General features: G+C 44.1%; 1 protein-coding gene across 1 annotated transcript in view; it reads right to left on the reverse strand.

Moving 5' to 3' along the window:
* The window catches only part of GPX7 (glutathione peroxidase 7), a 222,496-nt gene extending 202,825 nt beyond the window's left edge, over positions 1–19,671 (reverse strand). Inside the window, exon 1 of the mRNA XM_069642183.1 lies at positions 19,431–19,671. Within this exon, the coding sequence (XP_069498284.1) occupies positions 19,431–19,634 (204 nt within the window). The 5' untranslated portion in view covers positions 19,635–19,671. The remainder of the gene's footprint in view (positions 1–19,430) is intronic.
* Positions 19,672–24,052: the final 4,381 nt, after the last annotated feature.

Genomic DNA, 24,052 nt, shown 5'->3' on the forward strand with positions numbered 1-24,052 from the left:
CCGAGCGACCCTTTTTCCAGGAGCTGGAAAGTGAGATCAGCAAATTTATATGGCACTCTGCGGTGGTACGATTGAAGTGGGCCACATTAACACAACCATTTGACAGGGGAAGAGTTTGCTGCCCCCGACTTCAAGCTATACTGGATGGCTGCACAGGCACAATACGCAGCCTTCTGGTTTAGTGATAACCCACCTCCTTGTCACATACTGCTAGAGAGACATTTGGTGGGAGACCGGGACCTGTGCTCATTGGTTTTTCCCTGACGTATCTGCTGATGATTGCTGCTTCGACCCTGCTAGCGTCACAGCGCTGGACTGGTGCAAAATATGGAAGGTAATTGGCCAATTTCATGAGGATTTTCCTCTATGGAATTGTGTCCCATCCCTACCACAAACCGTCACTGGCGCGCCTGGCAGCATGGACAGAACAGAGATACCACACACTGGGATCCTATCTGGAGGATTACTTCATCCAAACCGCTGACATCCCAGGACTTAAACGCAGTACTTCCTCTCAGTAGCTGCAAAATGCAGACCTGCGAAGAGCATGTAAGAAATTGTAAAGCTGCTTCCTAGCTAAACCTAAGAACAGTGCACTATTGGGGTTCGCACTGACAGCGGGCGACAGTCGTAGCCGAGTGTCGTACCTATACCACTTAATTCCAACATGTTTGGGGGTAGTAAATCCCAAAACATGTGCTAAATGGCCAGAGAATCACCAACTTGATGTAACCGATGATCTCTGGTCCGACATGTGCGCATAGACCCAAAAGCTATCATTTAATTCCCGCTTCCGACCGATACAGCTTGAAGTGTTGCACCGGTACCACTCCACTCTGAATAGAATACGCATGTTTTAAAATGAGTTTGCTGCGGCATCCCCACACTGTAGTCTTGCTCATGCTGGATAATTCCATAGGCAGTGGGACTGCCTGCGGCTTGCAACCTTTTGGGGAGAGTGTGTGCAACACTGTCGAAAATGACTGATGCAGATATCCCCAGCTCCATTTCTCTGCCTGTTTCACATTCCAAATTCATCATCTGGCACTGTCAGTAAATTTGTGCGGCTCAGTCTCATTCTGGCCAAGTGCTGTATTCTTTTGGTTTGGACAGGTGCCCATTCTCCCAACAGAGATCATTGGCTCAAAGACGTAACATAGACTAATGAAATGGAAGAGCAGGGGGCACATATGCAACCACTTGAATCACGACCAAGAGACATCAATTGCCCTCATTTCCAACCATAGAGCAATATTCTGCAATTCATGCCTCCTGTGGGACAGTTGCTTTATATTTAGTCAAAAACTGTAGAAAGTTATTGTCAAGATTACTCGAGGGACTAAAATATTCAAAGACAATAAAAGGGCCTTATTTTCCACAAATGAACTGTTATTAGGGTACTTACTTGGCATAAAGTACACTGGTAATGGTAACTTCCATTTTCCAAAGCCCCCAGCACCCAAATGCCGCTGAACATTCACACAGGTGCCTGGGAGAGATGCAAACAACAGTGGACACTAAAAAAAGCATTGGCAAAGACAGAAATCTGGGCATTTGTGGTTGTTTATTGCAATTTACATTAATAGCTCAGACTGCATTAATGCTCGACTTAGCCAGTAATTAGAAACTTCTCTGTAAATCAGTGTTGCTGAGAGATAACAGTGGTAGTACAAAGACTTCTCTTGACTGAAGTATTTTACTATGTGTGTTACTAATGTTACATGTTAGCAAACACAATGTTTGGAAAGTTTAAGGTGAGCAAGGTCATTTTAAGGATGAGCTATGGTGGCAGGGGTAGGAGTGAGCAAAGGCTGAAGGGAGAAGGTATGAGCTAAAGTGGGAGGTAGTAGGCATAGATGAGTTAGGATTAGTGGGGGTAGGCAGAGGGGAGGTAGGGTGGGTTGTTAGCAATTGGCAGTGGTGAGGTAGCGTGGGTAGGCGAAGAATGGGTATAGTATGGTGGGTGGGTGGAATAGGGTGATGTGGGGGTGGGTGGGGATAGAGAGGGGTACTGTATAGAGAAGTAAGTGTGGGTATGTTTAAAGCAGGGTGTGGCATGGGTGGTGGAGTTGAGGGATAGAATGCAGGTATGGGTTATCATGGTTGCATGGTGTTGGTTAGAATGGGTCGAGTTTACAGGGAGTGCGGATTAAGGGTGCAAAGTAGGGGTGGGTGGAGGTGTGGAGTGGTGAAGATGTGTGGAGGGGGAATAGAAATGAGCTGTTGAGTGGAGGAGTCGAGTGGTGGTAAGGGTGGGTGTTGTGGGCAAAAGCATGTCAAAAGGGTGTAGAGGTATTGTGGGTGGAGGTGTGTAGTGCTTTGGTGGTGTGAAGTAGTTGTATGGGGCAGTGGTTTGGACCAGTGGAGTGGTGGTGAAAAAAGGTGGTTGGGAGAAGTGAGGAATGGTGAGGTAGTGAGGGCTGAGGAAGAGCGGTTGAGTTTTCTATGGAGGGGTTGTGGGTCTAGTGGGTGTGGTAGGGGAGGACATGAGCAGGGGTAGAGTGGGAGCAGGGTGTAGGGTGGAGTGGGATAAACCATGGGTTTCAAGTGGGTTTGGTGGTTAGAGTGGTGTTTATGTGGGATATATTGACCCATTCAACAGTATTTCCCCACATCACCAAGCTGCATGTCTGCAGAAACAGCAAAATGGCTGTGCTGGCTCCTGTGAGCGCTATGGCCTCAAAACTGCTTTTTCGCAGCAACAAAAAGATGGCTGCACCTTCTTGGCAAGCACACAGGGGCAGGATGGAACAAGGGGACACACTAAGGGAGTGTGCCAGTGTGTTCTTACCTGTACAAAAGAAATGGAGTGAAAAGACAGCACTGCGTTGCTGAAAGCCCAAGATTTCCATTATAAAGGAAACTTTTCACCTTTAAAATATTGCTGCTGACGCGATTTCCATCTGTTCTTCCTTAAATCACTGTGATTAATAAGGCTCTGCCATGCCCAGTATCTCATTGTGCCTCAGATAAACCAGGCATGATTTCTGAATGACGGGCCCTGTCAAACCAACTCTGAAGGAAATCAACAAGGAACTGCACTTTTACTCGCACAGGAAAACGCGTTCATTTGTATACAAACGTATCAAAGGTCAGTAGTTCAAAAGAGACTCCAGCTATGTGAGCCATGTCAGTTTCAATGCATCTGTGCTTCAAATAAATTACTGCTTAGAAGAAAATAACTATGGATGTGAGGCAATATTGGGAAGTCAGAGGGCAAAATCGAATTTGAAAGGAAAATCTAGCAGTTTTCAACACATGTGTAAAATGGGCTTTTGGCAAACTAAAGGAGAAAAATACCGGTTTAAAAAGTAAACTGTTGAAGGAAAGCCTGCCATTACCTAGCAATGCGAAGGGGTTTGTGGCTGGTGAAAATACATACATGGGCTATTTTATTCCACAGGTTTGTTTTAATTACGGACCAAATATCAGAAGATAAAGGTTTTAAACTGCCTTGGCTGAATTTGCAAGCTGTTAAAGCGAGTTAAAGCTTGCCCCTAGGAAGGGAGCCACTGTCATGATCTCTGCTTCCAAAAGATCAGGACTTGCCCGACTCCCTTGGAAGCAGACCCATTACCCCGGTTCCGAGTGCCAGCCAGTCCCAATTGGGACCTTTTGGACCCTGTCCAGGTGCCAGTGGCACCAGGCTCATAAAGATGCCCAGTCCCAGCGCTGGAAGCGCCGGGCTCATAATGCTTGGGTGGACTTACCTGCAGCAGACCATGCTGCTTACTTACCTGCCAGTTGAACCCCTGATCCTCTTCTGTTTGGGACTACTTTTCCTGTTGGGTGGGGCAGGAGCCACTCCCTAGGTTCAGAACACTGGAACTCTTCTGGAAAGCAGGAACTCTTTTCTTACCTAAGCGTGGCTGTGGAAGGAGACACCTAAGCACTACAGGAGGCTATTTAAACCACACCCGATGGATGAATCTTGCTTTGCGTTATTCTGCATTCTCTGCAGCAGAACGCTCATCGTGTCTTCTGCTTCTGATCCTGGGCCTAAGGGAACAAAGGCTTACCATCCTGGAATCCAGTCTTCAGCAGCACCTGTAAAGACAAACAAAGAACAGGTTAGCACTACGGTCTTCAGTGGCAGCGCATCTCTTACCTGGTCCATCAGCTGTCACCAACGCCTCGCGCTGCATTCCGGCATCTGAAAGACAAAAGCTTACCAGCTCTTCGCATGCTCCGGAGGCCTTCGGCGCTGCATCCCGCATCTGAAAGACAAAAGAAGGTGCGTTTAAAGACATTGGGCAACTTTATTACTCACGTGCCATTACTCCTTCCCATGCCGAATCCAGTGGGTATTCCAGCACCCTTCAGCTTCTCTAAAGCTCCGAACTTGTACCTGCAAGATAAAAGGGACAGTTAGTGCGCATCGTGAAGCAGGCTACAAGCGCTTACTTACGTGCTTCCAGGCGCTTCTATTCCTCACGCGGGTTCGATCCTCAACTCTCACCAGCCCGCCATCCGCCATCGCCGGAACCCTGCAAAACAAGAGATATCATTACAAAAGACTTTTAAGACATTTGAAGTGCCCAGAACTTACCGTTCGTGCAGTTAACGACGGACAGCAGTCCTCTGAGGTCAAGAGGCCTGCACCCTTATCCAGTGAAGAAACTGGTTACGGCACCCTGCCCCGAGGCAGATGGAGAGCTCGGCGTTCACTTACCTAAGGTGAGGGTGTTAACCTTTGGGGTTCTACAGGAGAAGAGAAAGGGAAGAAGAGAGAGGCACCCAATGACCCCAGTTCATTAATCCCATATTTTCTATCTGCAGACATATTACTCTTCGAGTCAGACATACAGTGCACAGAGGTCCAGCCCAAAGAGCCAACCGTGTGTTACACATCACCTTTGAAGATACGGCATTCACCCAGTCAAGACCGGCGCCTCTGCGGGAATCAGGTGAGCGTTACAGCCACACCATAAACTTCCAGGACATAAAAGTGATAATTGCTAGCTTGAAAAAACTTTGAATGGACCAAGACAAAGAAACTTCACACGCTCGTCAGACATTCCTGTGCTCCAAGCTGGGACAATAGAAGTCATGGGACACTCAACTGTGAAGTAGAGGGGGCCATAAAACCTTCAATCAAACTGGAAACCCCCACCCCAAACAGGGCTGAAGTGACAGTTTGTGGCAGCTGAAAAAGAAAGGAAATGGTCCAGTGCAAGACAAAGGACTTCCATTTGCCTCCAAAGAATATTTTATAAATAAACTTTAAAGACTTTTAATCTCTGCAGCAAGAATTTGTAAAATGTGAAAATGTTATAGTTTAAATATAATTTTATGGGCTTTCATTGAAACATGGTAGAATTCACTGACACTGGGGACAGAAATGGCAAAGTATTGTGGATTATAAGAAAAGCATCCATGTTGCAAATGCAAAGTTTTGTACATACATCCCTTAAGATCATCCACACCCATGTATAAAGTTATGGAATTTTAGGCCAAATATTTCACACTGAAAATGACAAAAAAAGTATAAAAAGCACAAAACCATGTCTCACAGATTGCTAGATTGGACGTAAATCAGGTTACGTAAAATATGTAACCCGATTATGTCAATTCTGGTATGACAGATTTTTGGCAAAAAGATCTGTGGTAAGTCTTTTTACTTCATAAAATGCAACCTCCTGAACTGAGCCACATCCCAGGGGAGGCAACCAACATCGATTGTCCAATCCAGATGTTTAGAGGCAGGCTTAGCTAAGCCGGCCCAGCAATATAGTCTATGATGTCACTATGGATTATAAATAAGAGTCCCTGACAAGACTCTAGACAGAGACTCTTTCTGACGTTCCTGCACTGCGTTCCTGTTCCATCCATCCAGATTCCCGATCCCAACTACAAGGCCAAAGCATTGCTGACCCTAATCCAGGACCCACTGCAAAACGCAAGCAGTGCTGATTCTATTCCCAGCAAGACCTCAATTCTGAAATCCCACTAAAATTCCCAAATAACCAAAGGGGAAAGCTGTGGTGTTTTTGGGAAGCATCCTGATACCACTAACTGCATGCATCCTGCTGACCAGAATTACCATTCCAGACCAGTGCCATCCGGTGACCAGAACTGCCCAGCTGTTTGCCAGGCGCGCTGCCGTCTAGTGACCAGAACCGTTGAAGGTCCAAAAATCCCAAAACTAAAAAGTGGACTGTGAGTATAATCGCCACCCCATAGAAACCCATAGCATATCTTGTCTTTATCCTTATCTCACTCTCTGCGTCATCCTATCCTTACCCTGCTAACTTGTTAAAACTGTCAGAATCCTTCATGCAACCCTGCCCTTGATTTCTAGTGCTAGCACCATCTCTTTAGTAATATTGTCTTGTATAATCCTAAACCATTAGTCCTATTTTGAGTGATTGGACTGGTCTCCGCCGGGGTTGGGTGCTGAGTGGCGGGGTTGAAATCGCAAATCAACCCTGGCTCTTTTTGTGTCCATCTTTGGTGGCCTAGACTGAATACTCTAGGGTAAAGTAAAACTGTTCTTGTCACAAATGATTTCCTTTCCTAATTCACCGCTCCATTTTACTCAAAGCGCACCTTTTTATATCTTACATAACTCACCCAATTTACCAGCTAGAGACCTAGTTTCACTTCTAGAATACCCCTCCAAATCAATGTAATTCACCCGTTTTTATTAAAAACCGTTTGGTTAATTTCAGGCAGGAATTTAAAAAATTGCAAAGTTTCCAACATGTCATTTTGCTGCAATCTGTTTTAAACTTTCCACTCATTTTCGAACGGTATGCTCTTGGTAATCCAGTCTTTGTGATTATTAGTGTCTTTGCATTGTTGCTTTAGTGAGGAATTATATTTGCTTTAAGGTTTTTAACACACATTCATTATTTATTTGTCCATTTCCGAGTGTCATTTCATAACATTGCAAGGGGTTTAAAATCTGTTTTTTTCAGATTTGGATTCCGTTTCCTCTTTCTTATTCCTGATTACCTGCTGCTTCCGTTTATCCACTCATAATGGATTATTTGTGGGTTGAGGGAACACTGCAGGGGGAAATTCTAATTTGGTGCTATCTTTCCTAAATCAAAAAGTGCTCCTATTCCACTGTGCTGTGTATATGTTCCCCCTAGAAGGTTAAACCCTGTGGATTGCTCACATTCTCATTGTAATTATCACCCCATTGGTGATGCTGCCCCATATTAAAAAGTGTATTATTCTTTCTTTTGAATTTTAAAATAAATATTGTATTTTATCAACCAGCCTGGTTCATGGTCCATTGTGACCCGGGGTATTTGAAAAGGGGTTTGTAATACGAGTGGTGTACCATCTCAATATTGAATCTATATAATATAAAGAGATAAGCATTTCAGTTGTGCGCTGCATACTAGGCCAAGACCAAGGTGTTTGTCGCCTGATTGAAATCCTTAATATTATGGGGCAGAACGTTGACCTGGTGTGGAGTGGGCTGGTGGTGTTGATCTTGGTGCAGAGTTTGGTGGTTGAATATAATGTTGAGTGGTAGTATGAAGAGGTTTGTGATGAAGTGTGTATTAGTGTGTTGTGCGATGCTGTGGAGTGGCGTGTGATGGGGTCGAGAGGAGATGGCGTGTTGTGATTTGGTGGTGGTATGGGGTGGGGAGAAGTGTGGTAGCTGACACAGAGACAACAGACGAAATGTGCCTTTGCAAGAACTAGACCATGCTGCAACATGCCTAGAGTGGTGGAGGTTTAGGCAGAACTCAGGGGGAACAAGATGAACCCAAAAAAAGAAGCACCTCCTCTTTTCCCACTCCACACTATGAACTAACAAGCTTATATGCCTCTCTGAAGTTGTGTGGCAGAGGGGTGCAGGGTGGTCAGGTGGTGTGAAATACGAAATCAGTGGGGGGCTTCAACAATGGAACAAGGGGGCATGGCCTGAATGTTGGGCGAAATTAGTGATGGGTGTGGCCTAAAAGGGGGTGCCAATGTATCCAAATACAGAATAAGACTATGCCAACATGGCCTTTCGGTTAGTATGGTCTCCTCCCATCCCCTCCCTCCCCGCACTCCCTACTCTTCCTCTGGCCATTCTGCAGCCACCTCTCCTCCCTCCTTCTCTGCCTTTCCCCTGTTCTCCGCAGACGAGGTTTCTAGACAAGTCCGATCTATGAAAGTCTCATCGAAACAGGTTCACCCCTGTTCCTCTAAAACTATCAAGGACCACATCGACTCCCTGGCTCCTGCCCTGGCTGACTTCTGTAATCCCTCCTTTGCCACTGGAGTCCTCCCATCGCCCCTGAAGCACACCCTTGTGCACCCTCTTCTTAAGAAACCCACTGCCGACACCTCTTGCCCGGCCAACTATCACCCAATCGCCATCACTCCCCTCCTGAGCAAGCTCCTGGAGAAACTGGCCATCTCCTCTACTCTACTCTACTGCTCTACTTCCAGCTTAATCTCCACACTGAAGCTTAATCTCCACACTGAATCTGTTGGGTGTCTCCATGACCATCAGTCTGGCTTCAGAGCTGCTAGAAGCACGGAAACTGCTCTCCTGAACATCCGTGAAGACCTGCTCTCCAATATTGACTCAAACACCCCTTGCTTCCTCATCCTGCTTGATCTCTCTTCTGCCTTTGACACTGTCAAGTACGCTATCCGGCTCAACCGTCTCCATGATAACCTGGGTATCACCGGTCAGGCTCTGGGATGGCTGGCTTCTTTCCTCTGCGACCGACCCTCTCAGGTCCAACTTGGGTCCTTCCTTCCGCTTTCTTTTTCTCTACCTGTGGTGTCCCCCAGGGGTCTAACCACTCTCCCTGGATGTTCAACCAATACCCGGCTCTCCTGGCCCACCTCATTGCCAATCTGCCCCAACTTTCAGTGTTATATGGATGACACCCAGCTCATTTTCAGGGTACCCTCGGGCTACTGCTCTACTTCCCTCATCTCTGTCTACTATCCAGGAGTGGTGTGCCGCCAATGACCTTTGCCTTAATGCCAGTAAGACTGAGATTCTCCTCATTGGCACTCCCGCTCCCTCCTTTCCTGTAGCCCTCTGGCCGGGCCTCTCTTGGCCCTCTTCCTGCTCTCACCTGTGTGGCTAAAAACCTCGGGGTCATCTTCGACTCTACACTCTCCTTCTCTCCTCACATCTCTGACGTCTCTAAGAAGTCACACTACCAACTGCACCTCCTCAGTGGTATTCTTCCTTTCCTCTCCTTCCTCCAGAAGCTCACTGTCTCCAGAGCTCTGGTTCTCTCTAAGCTGGACTACTGCAACAGCCTCTTTCTAAATCTGCCTGCTTCTACTCTCCGCCTTATGCAACTTATCCAGATCAGGACTGCGAGACTTGTCCTTGGCCTCAAGCCCAGGGATCGTATCTCCCCACGACTGAAATCTCTACACTGGTTCCCTGTGGCTGCGAGGATTAAGTTCAAAACCCTCTGCATCGTCCACAAAGCCTTCTGGGGCCTAGGCCCCCAATACCTTCAAATCCTTCTTCCTAAATATCTTCCTTCTCGTGCTCTTCGCTCATCTGCCTCAAACTCCCCCAGGGTCAGTCACTTCTCCAAGAAACAAGTTGGTGGTAGATCTCTTTCTTCTGCTGGGGCCTCCCTGCCTCCCTGAATATATAGGAGAATCATCTTCGGTTCCGGAAGCACCTCAAAACCTTTCTCTTTGCTTCTGCTTTCTCCTCCTGTCCCTTGCTGACTTCCTGGCTTACACTGACTTTACATTGGCTGCCTGGCCGCCCTCTGATCTCGGGCCCAGGTCCCCCCCCCCCACCAGTCGCACTCCTGCACTGCCCTCCTGGCAACCCTGCACTTGGGGACTGTTCTGTATCCCAAATGTCCCACTACCGGCACTTGACACCTGTTGTCTGCACTTACCCTTGCACTTGCCACCTGCTGGCCGTACCTTACCTATTATTATTATTTCTTATCCCATATGCTGCACTGTCCTCTCCCCTTTCCCATGCACTTGCGCGATCTGAATGACACCTGGCCTTGTAGGATCGTTGTCTGTCTTCCCTCTGTTCCCCTCCCTTGCCTCGTCGCGCCTTGAAACACCTGTGTATAGGTGCGTTATAAATGCCATATCATATCATATCAGGTGGTATTGTTTGCATCCAGTCTGCATATTGTAAATGAATATATCTGGGGTATGCCATATATTTTCATTTTGACAGCATCAGGTGTTGACTTGGGCTGTTGAGCATGTACCTATTAACTAATCACTTCTTCACCCTGCTTATCACCAGTCTCTTGAAGTCTTCTATGTACAGGAGAAATCATAGGGGATTCTTCTGGGGGAAGCGACAAAGGAAGACTGGCACACCTGTTAGTCTCCAACGCTTTGTTGAACTTGGGTTTAACTCAGCAAGGCACTTATCCGGAACAAAAAAATAAAACCAACACACTGCTCAAGCTGTGTTTGGTGCCACACTCATTGCCATGTGCCATGCCAACCAAAACCTCTGCTTCCTAGCACCCCTCTTTTACCTGCAGCAATGTTTTGACACGTAGGTGGTGTTGAGGGGATCTCAGACCCCCCAGCATATCCCAAAGATGACGGATGCCACCCAATGAAGAAGTCCCACAGACCATACCTGGGTGACATCACTAAAGTAATCATGAAAAGGCGACATGGCTGAACACACCTGCAGAGACATTAGCCAGGTGCAAAACAATACACATGAACTGATAGCAAAATGGAAACCACAGCTGCATTGAAAAGAATTGTGAAAGCTCAAAACACAGGGCTGATACATTGACTTTTCTGAGAGACACTGCAATGCCACATCTATCGCCACGCTCTGAAGACATTTTCCACTTCACAAGAGGTCGATTTTAAGGTATTTACTTATCACCTGCCCCCTTCTATGCGATTGCTGCATGGTTCTTCTGACATTTCTAGTGAATGCCAGCTTTAGCTTATCCTGGTGTCTTGTTTCAGCACCTCTGCTGCGGAACCAGCGGTTCACGATCATAATCCCTGCAAAAAGCCAGGAAGAGATTTACTCTTATCCACACGAATTCAGCTTCCGCTGCCATTACGGTTGAGGTAACAACCTTTTCAGCCCCTTTTGTTATCAATCTAAACTCAATGATGCCTAGAATTCCGTTTAGGCGCTCACCATTCCTTACTCCTAATCCTTGGTACCTTGCTTATTCACTGTTGCAGACTGTTGTAGGCTGGCTCCATGTATCCGCTACTTGATCCATGAAGCTAACTGACTGATTAGACTAGCTCAAGGCAACTGCACCTCCTTCCGTTGCGTTACGTACCCTCGCTTGGGGAAACAAATAGTCTTCGACCACAAGTGCCTATACTATTTTTTCGAACCGGGAAACCTTGACACTAAGCCATCATGTACTGCACTTTCCCCTCCCCCTTGCATTTTCCCCTTCCTATGCACTTGCGCGTTCTGAATGACACCTGGCGTACTAAGATCGTTGTCTGACTTCCCTCTGTTCCCCCTCCCTTGCCTGGTCGCGCCTTGAAACACTTGTGTTTAGGCGCGTTATAAATGCCACATCATATCATATCATACAGATGGGACTCTCTCCTGCCTCTTTACTGTCTATTTTACCCAGCATTTCTACTTGGTAGATTTCGGAAGGACTACTTATACCTTTTTGAAAAGCCACGTTTTTGCTTTTCTTGCAGTTTGGTAATGAGGATCTACTTTTAAGTCCCAATAACCTTACTTAAGAATTTGTTCGCCTCACAAGAACCGACTAAGGTAACCTAACCTAATGCTTTAGGTTCTAAGTTCTAATATTGAATTGCCACAAGGAAATCTAGCTATTCTTAGCTTACACTTTGTTTCTTTTAACTCCACAGGTTATACTTCTTTTAACCTCTCCTCCAGTCAGATTTGCTGAATAGGGATCTGTTACACACTTACCCTCCTGATGAATGTTCAGTATTTAATTCTTTAGAACAGAAACATGTTGAGACTTTAACTCTCTTGACCTTAATAGAGACTGAAAATTACTACATATTTCATCTAATTTATAATTGTATGCAATGACGACATGCTTTGCAGTTCGTAGTAAACATGGTGCCCAAGCAAAGGACAAGGTGGACGGGAGCATGAAAAGGAGCTATGGGGGGGGTGAAAAAAGTTAATTTGGGGTTGGCAACTATTAAAAGAAAAAGAGGTAAAATGTTTTTATTACAAATGGAACGAATGGTCCCACTTGGAATGATGGAGCATCACTTAAGTGGCCGCCCCAATCGTGGTGGCAAGGGTCCCCCATTGTGCATCAAATAAAGTTTTAGATAGCTAGGAGACTACACATTTACAACATGTGGAATTGTACCGCTAGAAAAGATTGTGGCACTGATAGTTTTGCACTCTGCTGTCTATACTTCTGTCCCATCTTAAGACAGTAACAGGGAAACATAAAGATACTGATTTTCTGTATTTAAGTGTAAAGTTATGACTTTATCCCTTACATGTAACATGAAGAAATTAAGTAGTTTTAATAGATTATTGCCGATTTAAAAGAGAAAAAGAAAAGAATTATATATATGCACTCTGGAAAGTAGCAAAACAAAATGTTGGGGATGACACAAAGCTGAGAATAATTAATCTATCAGACCATGTCCTCACCCTCAACCAGACAAAAGTACTCCATCTGGGTTTAAAATTCTGCTCTAAAACAAATAACGATTATGTGCAGACAAGAATTGACTTTGACCAATATATACGTAAAATACGCCTAAAGAAATTCTTTGCAACGAATGAGTATAAAAGGCGCCCAAGAGACAAAGAGACGGACCACACCGAGGTTCAAATCAAGGCGTTAACCACACTAACAGATTTGGTCGACCTGGAAAAAGGCATAGGTGCAGGAGTTCAAGGTGAACCCATAGACCTCAAAGAGCTGTACATCAGAACAGACTGGACGAGCAAAGATCAACTGAAAACAAAGTCAAAGTTCAATCCTGTGGCAAACCTTGGTAATAACAGAGGCATTTCAAAGTTTAGTGATCGAAGATTTGAAAAACTTAGAAGAAAGGATCAGAAAAAAAATGTGAACGACAATTTATCATTTGCAGACAGACAGGCTTTACAAGAGTTGCATGAACTTAAAAATTGCATAATTAAACCTTCTGATAAGGGGCATAATATAGTCCTACAGAATAGAAAGGACTATATAAGCGAAGCCTACAAACAGCTTAATGACAACAAATGCTATATGAAAATTGCTCAAAATCCAATCAAAGAACTTGAAAGCAAAATTAATACGCTACTTACAGAATGGGAAGCAAAAGGCCTTATGTCTGAAGAGAGTTGCAAATTCCTAACGATCACCAACTCTATTACACCTACTAGTTATTTTCTCCACAAGGTACATAAAAATATGAAGAAACCCCCAGGAAGACCCATTGTATGCTTGATAGCTTCCGCATTGGAAAATATGTCTAAATACATAGATGAAGTTCTGTTTCCATTTGTCTCGGTATTACCATTTTACCTAGGAGACACAACGGACTTCCTATCAAGAATTGAAGACATTCCCTGTGAGAAAGAATATCTATTGGCCAGTATGGATGTGGTTTCGCTGTACAAATCTATCGGTCACGAATTTGGGAAACAAGCGTATCAACACTTTTTACAGACTCGATCCCTCAATTACCTGGAACACACTCAAACGGTATTGTCAATGATAAACTTATGCTTGACCAACAACATTTTCCTTTTTAACAATGAGTATTTTAAACAGTTGCAAGGAACTGCTAAGGGCACTACTGTGCGCTGTCCTATGCAAATCTCACAATGGGCGCATGGGAAGAAAGGGAAGTCTGGACGGACACTAATCATGAATACACAGACATTATTCTCTGGCTGAGATACATTGACAATCTCTTAATAGTGTGGAAGGGAACCGAACAAGGATGGATGGAGTTTGTCAACCGTCTCAATCACAACGATAACAATCTCCGGTTTACAGAAACACATAGTCGCACTTTGATCACTTTTCTCGACGTGAACGTGAGAATAAAAGACAATAAGGTAACTAGCGAAATACATAGAAAAATCACAGGGACAAATACTCCACTCGAAGCACCCAGTGGACACCCTAAAAACCTGATTTGGCCGTCCCTTACGGAGAGTTTATCCGGTTACGAAGAAACAACAGCACCTTGAAATCCTATGATATAGAGAGCAGAATCACCGCTCAAGGGTTCGCTAGACAAAAATATCCAAGGAGAGTGGTCGAAAGAGCATATCTCAAAGCTAGAGCCAAGGAACGTTCTAGTCTCATAGCAGGAACCGAACACATTGGAAAGAAGAGCATGGAGAAAGACAGCACTCATTTAATTTTAACTTTTGATACTCAGGCACCAAAGATTAGGCACATTTTAACAAACCATTGGAGAATCCTTATGGCGGACCAGGATCTCAGCAGAAACCTCCGAAACAGCCCACAGATAACTTTCAGAAGAAATCTATCCATAAGGGATATCTTAGTGCTATATGACTCATGAAGAAGAGAGCAACAAGACGAGTTGTTTATCTAATAACAAAAAAGAGGGCTTTTTCAAATGTACCCGTTGTAACATCTGTAAATACGCCAAAACTCGGAACTCTTTTAAACATCCCATCACTGGCCAAACAGTTTTTATATCTGGCAAAATTACCTGCGAGACGGAATATGTTGTCTATGTGCTGACCTGTTCATGTAACAAGTGGTACATAGGAAGCACCAAATGCAAATTAAAGACACGTATCCAACAACATGCACAGGCAATTGCTAACAATGATGCCAATTACCCGATGGCCAAACATTTTGCTGAGTTCCACGACAAGAACATGAGTAGTTTTGGGTTCTTTGCTGTTCATAAAATTGAGATAGGACCAAGAGGAGGCAATAAAGAAAAAATCCTGAGACAGAAAGAGACTCGCTATATATTGGACTTTGAAAGCAAATTTCAAAATGGACATAACATAGACGAGGAACACTACACATTTTTAGGCCAGTAATTAACAATTGAGTGATTCTCTCTGCTTCTGTTTTCCTCCACTTATGTTTTATGCTTTTTTGCTTGATTATTTCTTCTTCTTCTTCTTCTTCCTTTGTTTCTCTTCTCTGTTCCCCTCTTTCTCCTCTTCCTGTAAGTCGCAGACATCATATATAACAAGATAAGGGAATCCGAAAGATTCTGCAAATGTCGAGTCCGAAAATATTGTAAGATGCTTAATTTCTAATTATGAAAGAGTATCAAGAGGAGGATGTCAATGATCTTTGCCCATCCATCTTTGTAAACACTCATTTTAATATTGGTTTTAAACTGTTTGGAAGCACATTTTTTAATTCACTAGGTGGTTGTCTTTTTAGTAATATTTTTATATTTGTGACAATAGATTTAGTCTTTTTACCAGAGTTTGATTATGAACATGTAGTGTAGAGCTTGTGGAAATAACTGGCGAGCAGAACAAAAGGAGACGATATGGCAGGCACTTGGATCAAAACAAGAAAAATCTCAGACTGTTGAATTGTGCACTTTGCACTTTAAAACAATCAATGCACCTTAGCACAATTTCCCTGCACTATGCACTTTACAGTGACTTGTGCACTTTAGAGAGATTGTTGCACTTTATCGTGTTTTTTGCATCATGCACTTTAAGGGCTGCTTTAGCATTTATGCCATTACATCTGGAACTGGGAAAAGTATATTAACTGATTGCATTTTTACGATTTACGAATTATGGTAATGTCCATTCCATTCCTAATGGGTCTGTTATCCAAGCTAAACTAGATGTCCAAATGCATGCAAAGTGTTGAAAAATATGTGGTCGGCTACGAGGGGTTTCATTGACACGTGCTTCACCTGTGGTAGTCCATGGCGGGCAAACAGTGTGACTAATACACATGGTAACTCCGCATCAGATCCCTATTAAGGACAACCTACAGGGACCTAACAGACACATTAGATGGTAGTGTTATGCATTTGCATGCATGCTACAATTGCGGTTTGAAATAGTCAAAGATGTTCGCCATGGGTCTGCGCCAAGGAGGTTGTGGTACCTAATGGAGTCCCTCTTTTATTTCAGCTAAAATGGTGGCCGGTTGCTCTACACCATGTTGTTTAAAACTCTGTGGTTTGATGGGGACGCAATGTTGTGACCAAGCGGCGAGGCAAGCCGCGAAACGCGTTAACGTTCCCAACGTGCATGGACACTTTGCGAGAGCCAAATTTTGATGGCTTTTTAATTTTTGTGCCACTTTGTAAGGCGTCAATAAAGATTATTATTCTTCTTGAACATTGGTGTCCGGACTTCGCCAATTTTTGTGATGTGAAGAGTGCTACTCACCCTGCCTGATGTCATCAGTGCTTTAAAGAGATAGATGTAATATATATATAGTACTTGTATGGCCAGTCTGGCCCACACCACTAATGATATATAGTACCAGCAAGTGACACATTTAGGGAGGGAGGTTTTAGGGAGGGGCTGCCATGCGAACTCTCCCACTTCCCAGGCCACAAGCAACTACAAGATTTCTATGGTAGCTCGAGAGGAAGCAGGCTAGCTACACTACGATGAAAGACACAGGAGAAATTTCCCCATCAGGACAATTACAAGAACAGAGGGGGAGAACTGCCTGAATGACAAGAAACACCAGTTATGGACAAGAGTTTGCAAGAGAACCATAGATGGAAGGCAGCAGGGATGCATGGCACAAGTGCTCCTGATAGTTCCAGTGGAGATGGTGCAGAGAGAAAAAGGATGGATACATCAAGAAGTTTGAGCTGCTTACATGGGTAGAAAACAAGGCAGGCCTCTGTCCAGAATGCCATCAAGAATAACACCACCATGTTGCCAGAGTGAAGATTAAATAGTGGAGAGAAAAGAGGTCACAGATGCATTCCAGGGGTACATGGCATGAGGGGGGGAAACAATATCCATAGAACAACACAGGGCCTGAAGCTCACATGCAGGTGCCACCCAAATGAAGAAGAAAATGTGCCATAATGCCATCGAGCACACCAGCCTGGATGGTGCCTCAGAAAGATACAGAAGTGAATGGCTGCTCCAAACTGGATGCACAACGAAGGAAGAAAAGGGTGCTGAAGCTGAGCAGGGTGAATTAGAGGAAATGACCTGGAACACAAACCAACCCAGAAGAAGCTGAAGAGACCTGAGGGGGGTGACGAAGGTGTGAAAAAACAAGTTTGTGGTCCAAGCTGGGTGGCTGGGCAGAGGAGGGAGTCTCAAATCCACCAGCACACCACCAAGATGACAGATGCCACCCGCTGAAGCAGCCCCACCAGACCATACCCGGATGACATCACCCAAGCTACACTACGATGAAATCACCCAAGTAATCATGAAAAGGCAACATGGCTGAACACCCCAGCAGAGACATTAGCCAAGTGCAAAACAATACACATGAACTGAAAGCAAAATGGAAACCACAGCTGCATTGAAAAGAATTGGCCCGATTCACTGACTTTTCTGAGATGCAAAGCGGGCCTGGCAGCATGTCCAGCCCTACCAAGGACGCTGGGGGAGATGGCTTGAGTCCGCTGAAAAGATACAGCACCTGCAAGGACAAAGAAGGGAAGAATCCCACACAAATGCCAGCAGAGAAAAACATTTATACGGTCCTGAACAGGTGACCGGGAGTGGGAGAACAAAGCCCATTCAGACAGATAAGGTCGTTCCCATCAAATTGAAAATAGGAGATGAAAAAATGCAACACAACATGAAGATGGAGAATGGTGTGTCATTGATCACGTTCTGCGAAGACAGAGGGGTTAAACAATTGTGGGAAGCAGGCAGTGCTCTGAGCTCACTTTCCCCACCCATCATTTTTGCTCATATTCTTGTAGATTCCCTATACTGACAAGGCTTGATCTGACCTGGGGGTGGTGAAAGGTGGAGCTACCCGATCTAGCCAGACCAATCAAATCATATGCCTATACTGTTCACCCAATCCCATTAAGAGCGAGGAATGTATCTTTTGGTTCTGCGGTCACTGCAGCTTAAAATCCCACTGCCCGCCTGTAATGAGCTGAGAGGGCATTTGGAACTGTACAATCCTTATGCGTATCCCTGCTTGGACTAAAAGCAGCCATTTGTCACATTTCTGGGCTCTTCTGTTTTTGGGCAGCAGGGGATTTCCCTCGAGCCCAACTCATTTTTTCAAACTACACTTCAGTGGGGCTAACCCCACCAACATCTGGGCCACTGCTGGCTGCTTTCATGCCTCCCTAAAAAAAGCAGGGGGGAAATCAGCTGTCCCACTTAGTAGTGCTGAAGCACTTGCAGGAACTCTGCCACGTGTCTCACGGAGCCCTCCATAGCCAGCAGCGAGTAACATTAAGATGGCTGCGCTAGTCCAACTTCTTTAGCTACCCGTCGACCATAAACGTGCGCATTTCAGTCTCGTGTCCCCACCCTTCACAGCGATGCGCAATTTATAAGGCTACACACCACACGGCTGAATGATAAGCAGCGAGACTCGCAACTTGTCACTCGCAACGAAAATGCTATTTTAATTTGTTGGACACGTTAAGAAAGGTGTTCTACATACAACAGCTCAGTGAGCAAGGCGCCTGCCTGCAAATCTGAAGTCGCCCCGATTGGAATTCTAACCCGAACGACTCCGACTTTCATCCTTCTGCGAGCGAGAAAAGGTGTTCCACTGAGTTGGGGGAATAATATCCTGATCTTATTTGGGCAAATATTCGAGTTTACAAATAAGAGACTGCTGCCTGCATTTTGCATGCACACGAATTGTTTCTTAAACTAAAAAAAAAAACCACACTATAAGTGTGTTTCTTTGTATTTAATTACAATTTAAGTTCGCTACTTTCTGGCGAGAGGTCAGGAGAAGGCTCCCGAGTTTTACGTCAGCACTGAGATTTGCGTACCTTTTTCATCGTTCGAAACTTCGGGCAATATGCAATAAGTACACAAATAAGTATCTGACAATGGAAACATTAATAACGTGTAATTACAGCATATTACTATTAACAGGCATTTTCATATAAATCTCGGGTATACATTGCGTCATTAGCGCACGCCCCCAGAGATGCAAAGGTTACTTATGTGCTCCTATTCTGATTACTTTTATTGTCCGAACTGAACTTTGCACATCTTCATTTTCCTGCATACAAAGATAAATCCAAAACGACTTGTTGTGGGTGCATATGTGGAAAGCATTCCTGTCGGTTTGGGATGGGAAGCAGATGCAACAGGTTCCCCCAGTCGGCTGGGAGCAGTGCAGAGACCTGCCACGTCTACAGCCTTGCCGAGCACGGCTCGAGGTCGGGGTGTGAAGGAAGGCGCAGAGCTGTGTTAGTGGCCGTTACGTGGTTAGTGTGGCCCGCAGGCTCCAGCTGCACTGCGGGCACCGTTCCCTCCCTGCTGCCTTTCCCCGTGGCCCGCATGCACCACATGCCGCGGGGGGTTAGTAGTGCTCGGCGGCCATGCAGCCCCGTGCTGCACTTACCGAGCCCCGGTACTTCTCCAGGGACACAAGCTTGCCCCGAATGTTCACCACCTTGAAGGTGTAAAAGTCCTTGTCCTTCTGGTGGGAGAGGGAGACGGCGAGGAGCAGCAGCAAGAGGGCAGCGATGGCCATAGTAACCCGAATCCAGGACCTCTGCCTGCGGTAGATGCTGTTTCGCTGCTGTGGGGACTCTGGTTCCAGCATCCCACAACAGGCTGCACAGACCGCTTGCACATTGAACACCTCTGTCGTAAAACGCGTGACTGTCGCAAACTTGAGAGAGAGCAGGCTACAGATCTAGACCCATTCACATTGAGCAGAGCAGTGAACGACCAGCTGTGCTATCAGAGCCTACATCGTAGTTCGAATAGCAACTTCTCAATTACTTTCTTAATTTTACTCACTCATCATCGTCCCTTACTCGTTTCACAGATATGTAAATGTTCAGAAAACTGTGTGTGCATCTGTAGCCATCTAGTTATCTCTATTTGGGAGTCGGTAATTGAGACGCCAGTGTTCCCAGTTTATGGTTACAGCACCCTGTTTCGTTATATGTATATGTATTTATTCATTGAAAATAACTTTGTTAAAGGGACGTTATGGTTAAGTTGCACTAATAAAAACCTACCAATTCAATGGGAAAACTTTGTTAAAGGGATATTATTGTTACAAGTAAAATCGAAAACCCCCAGAAATGTACCGGTTATGGTAAGCTAAGCAACCATAACTCGCGCCACCACCGTTCACTAAAGACTAATACCCAGGACATCAAAGATGACATCACAAATGTCATTGATGACATTACTGATGACATCACATATCTGGACCACTTGTTTTTGTTCACTGCCATATCTAGGCCAGGTGGTTTTGTTCACTACCTGTCAGAATATTCAAATTGAAAAGGTGCTAAATATCTACACTTTAACCTTGTTGTATGTTCTTAAAGTACTGTCCTTAGGGTTTGGTCTCAGCTTATGGTACACATATATGGGCAATAAGCAGGTCTCAAAAACACGATTAATTTGTGTACATGAAGATAAACTTTGCTGTTATTAATATTTTCTGGTGATGCTGTTTCTTTCTTCCTTACTTTAGTTTTCCTGTTTGTGCCTCTGATTTGTATGCATTGGGAGTCTTCATATGTACTGTTTGTACTAGCATAACTGTGTATTAAGTCTTGAATTGTTAGCTAGTTATTACATTTTTAAAATTACTCAAATCTCTGATAAGGTAGCATTCATTATTTTACTATCCAAAAATACAAGATTATAAATATTGTACTTCTAAGATGCATGCTGCACCCATTGCCTATGTTTATGTATGATTAGGTTCCTGTATTAACAACAACACTCCAATACAATGTTGTTTCGATGAGTACTGTGGGATATATTAACCCACTTACGCTCTTCCCTGCAGCATCACTGTGTGCTGGTGGCACCAGAATCATCAAAATGGCCGCAAAACCCCTATGTGCGCCAAAACCTATGGAATTTGCGCCCTATAAAGCACAAAAAGATGATTGCCAAATCTACCATGCATGTTGTCAGTGGTGGAACGGAGACCTCACTTCTGAAACATGTCAATGGGCTGCCCAACATGTAAAAATGGAGCACAGGTGAAAAGCAGTGCTTGCTGAAGGAAATCCGGAATCTTGTTTTTAAATCTTTTCTTGATTGCTGAAAATACAGAATGCTGGTCCAAAACAACCACAAACATCCAATCTTCTTGTTGGGTGTCCCATTTTATTGAATTCAAGAAATCATTGGGAAATTGAAATATCCTGGAAAGCTGAATTGGTGAAAAAAATATCCACAGCCAGTTTGCCTGCCTGTGAAATCTGTCTAAATTTGGGCGCAGTACCAGCGGCTGCCTGAATGCTGTTTCAAAAGCCTGCATTAAAACTGTAAGCTTGCACCATTAAGATCTAATGTCTAAAATCTAAGTGACTTGTTATCAAGAGTAACCTAGGTTGCAACTATTTAAACTTCATGGTTTAGAGTCTGGAATCAGTGTTCTAGATGTTTGTTTTAAAATTGCAAGTTTATTTTCAACAAAGAAAAATGTAACAAAATGACATTTGAAGTAAACCTGACTACAGGCCAAAACCGCCAACAACTTCCTGCACAGGGCCAGGCACCTCCCTTCTGCTCTCTAGACCAGGAACTCACATTCATGTGTTGATTAAGAGGGGAGGGGCACTTGGGCTGCTCTGGGAAGAGCACAATGGGCTTCCTCCCAGGCATGGAGATGCTAATCAGGAAGGATTGTGAAGTGTCAAAAATGGCCTCTCCCAAAAGATAGGGGGCGGATTGCTTCAGACCTGCCTGGAGGAAAAGGAGGTGGGGACAGACAACTTTTGTTGATTCACAATGGACAGAAACTATATTTCTAAAAAGATTGATAATTGACTGTGGACAATTGTAAAAAAATATGTAAACCCCGGACTTCTGAACCTAAATTTTTGCTGCACATTTTCAGAGGAGCCAGAACTCTGTGCTATGTTCTGGGATGTAACTTTAGAAATTGTGGTTTTATACTAAATGTATTTAGTTAAAAAACATGAAACTTCACACGCTTATGCCCAGATACAATGCGCACAGTTGTACAAAATTTTGGATAAACTAGATATTGTGTCCCAGACAAAAAGTGCAAAATTCTGTCAAATCCAGACCCAAGATCCTACCGCTTTTGGGCTTGGAAGAGTATCTGCTCCACAAAATATGTGATCTAGATATGTTATTGTTATAAAATTTGTAAAATTGTAAATATGTATTATACTAAAAGTAGATTTCATGTTCAAAAGTCAAGGGGAAGATTCCCTGAATCATAAAACTACATCATCATGGTGACACCCTGTTTTCTCCTCCAATCAAGGGGGAGGGAGGACTCTAGCCTATAGCTAACCTAGGGGGCGTGCTTAGGATAATCCAGCATACACACCTCTTTATCAAATGCATAAATAGAGAAAGCTGAGGACTTAGAAAGACACACAGATCCACACACCAACCGATTGCTGGCGGAGCACCTTGCAAGAGAACTTGACATCTTCCCTGCTCCAGACTCCAGAAACTTGGCAAGCAGAAAGGCCCATTTCCATTGCTGAACCATTTTCAGCTAGGCCTTGAAAATTCAGAAACCAGAATTTACCGCAGACTTCCAAGGGGAACCAAAGAACAGCCTGGCTGTGCTGTACTGCTTTCCTGATAAGAATTATTGCCAGAATCCAAAGACCCAACCCAGTAGAACCGTGCTGTAACCAGATAACTGTGAACCAGAGCCATTGCCGACCAGTCCAGTCCAGTGTGCCCAGCAGCCTGTCCCAGTCCGGTTGCCCAGCAGAATTTCTGACCAGAACCCTGATCTTGACGGACCAGAATTCCTGATGGTTCTGTTCAAACCTATGTAGTGAGTATCCTTAGTATAGGACTGTCACTAGTCTATGTACTGTCCATAGTCATCCCTATCCAAACCCATCCTCTCTTATATACAGAACTGCATTGTTAGAATATTTTTGAACTGCATGAACTCTCTATCTCATCTCTATTATCTCCTTTCATAATAGTATTGTTAAAATTATCTTTGCGCTGATATATTGCATCTAAAGAAGGCAAGTGTCTCGGCTGGCAGTTTCCTTGATCAAGTGGCTGAGCTTCCGTGTAGCAATTGCTTCTTCATAGTCCATCCCTAGTGTAAGGAAATCCTGTTTGTCTTTTAAAAGTGCATCCCTGTTTCTTATTGTTGCACCTGTCTGAAAAAACGACCTCCACAAAATCTTCCATAACTTCTTCAATTTTCTCAAATCCTTTTAGTGCTCCCGTGATCGCGATTACCGCGCACGGAAAAGTTTGCCGCAAATGTTCATTTTGGCAAAATCTATAACCTGTAAAATAGCTTTTCATTGCACCCGACCTCAAATTTAAGTTTTCCCATTGCTTATTACTCTCAAATCATTGCTAGTGTTTGTTTGCAACCATATAAAGTGGCTCCCATTAGAATTTAAACAATTTCAGTGATTTAGCCCATATTAAGTATTTTACCCACTCGATTCAAAGACCACATTAAACCATTTTTGACAGTTTGCCAATCATTCCTGTTTCTCTCTTGTGTTGCTGGGGGAAATTGGGATTGATATATTTGCTTGAATTCTGCATTCCTGAAACCTGTTCTCTCTCCTCCTCTATCTGCATTGCATATTGGGGGGTTGAGGGGTTTGCAGGGGGAAAGAGTAACCACATTGCCATTTGATTTGAACACACACCCACAAAAGTATTATTGCTGTGCTGCATTATTTTTGCTCATTATTACTCCTGGTGATTAAAGAGATTGCTTAGTGTGACATTACCCCATTGGTGAGCATTGTATACCCATTAAAAATAGTGTGATTATATTGTGAAATATATAAATAAATATTTTTACTTTGCAAACCAGACTGATTCCTGGTTCAGTGTGACCGGGGGGTGATATAAGGGGAACATCATTCAGAATAAAAGAACTTTTAGACACAAATAAATAAATAAGGATTTCAGTTGTGCATTACACGCTAAGCATTGATTTAGGTGAAGTGCCAGATTGAAATCAATTACATGATTGGGGGCTCATCATGAGATTTCTGAATTAGACCT

Source organism: Ambystoma mexicanum, chromosome 1q (genome assembly GCF_040938575.1).
Source record: "Ambystoma mexicanum isolate Mex_15411 chromosome 1q, UKY_AmexF1_1, whole genome shotgun sequence".
NCBI lineage: Eukaryota > Metazoa > Chordata > Amphibia > Caudata > Ambystomatidae > Ambystoma > Ambystoma mexicanum.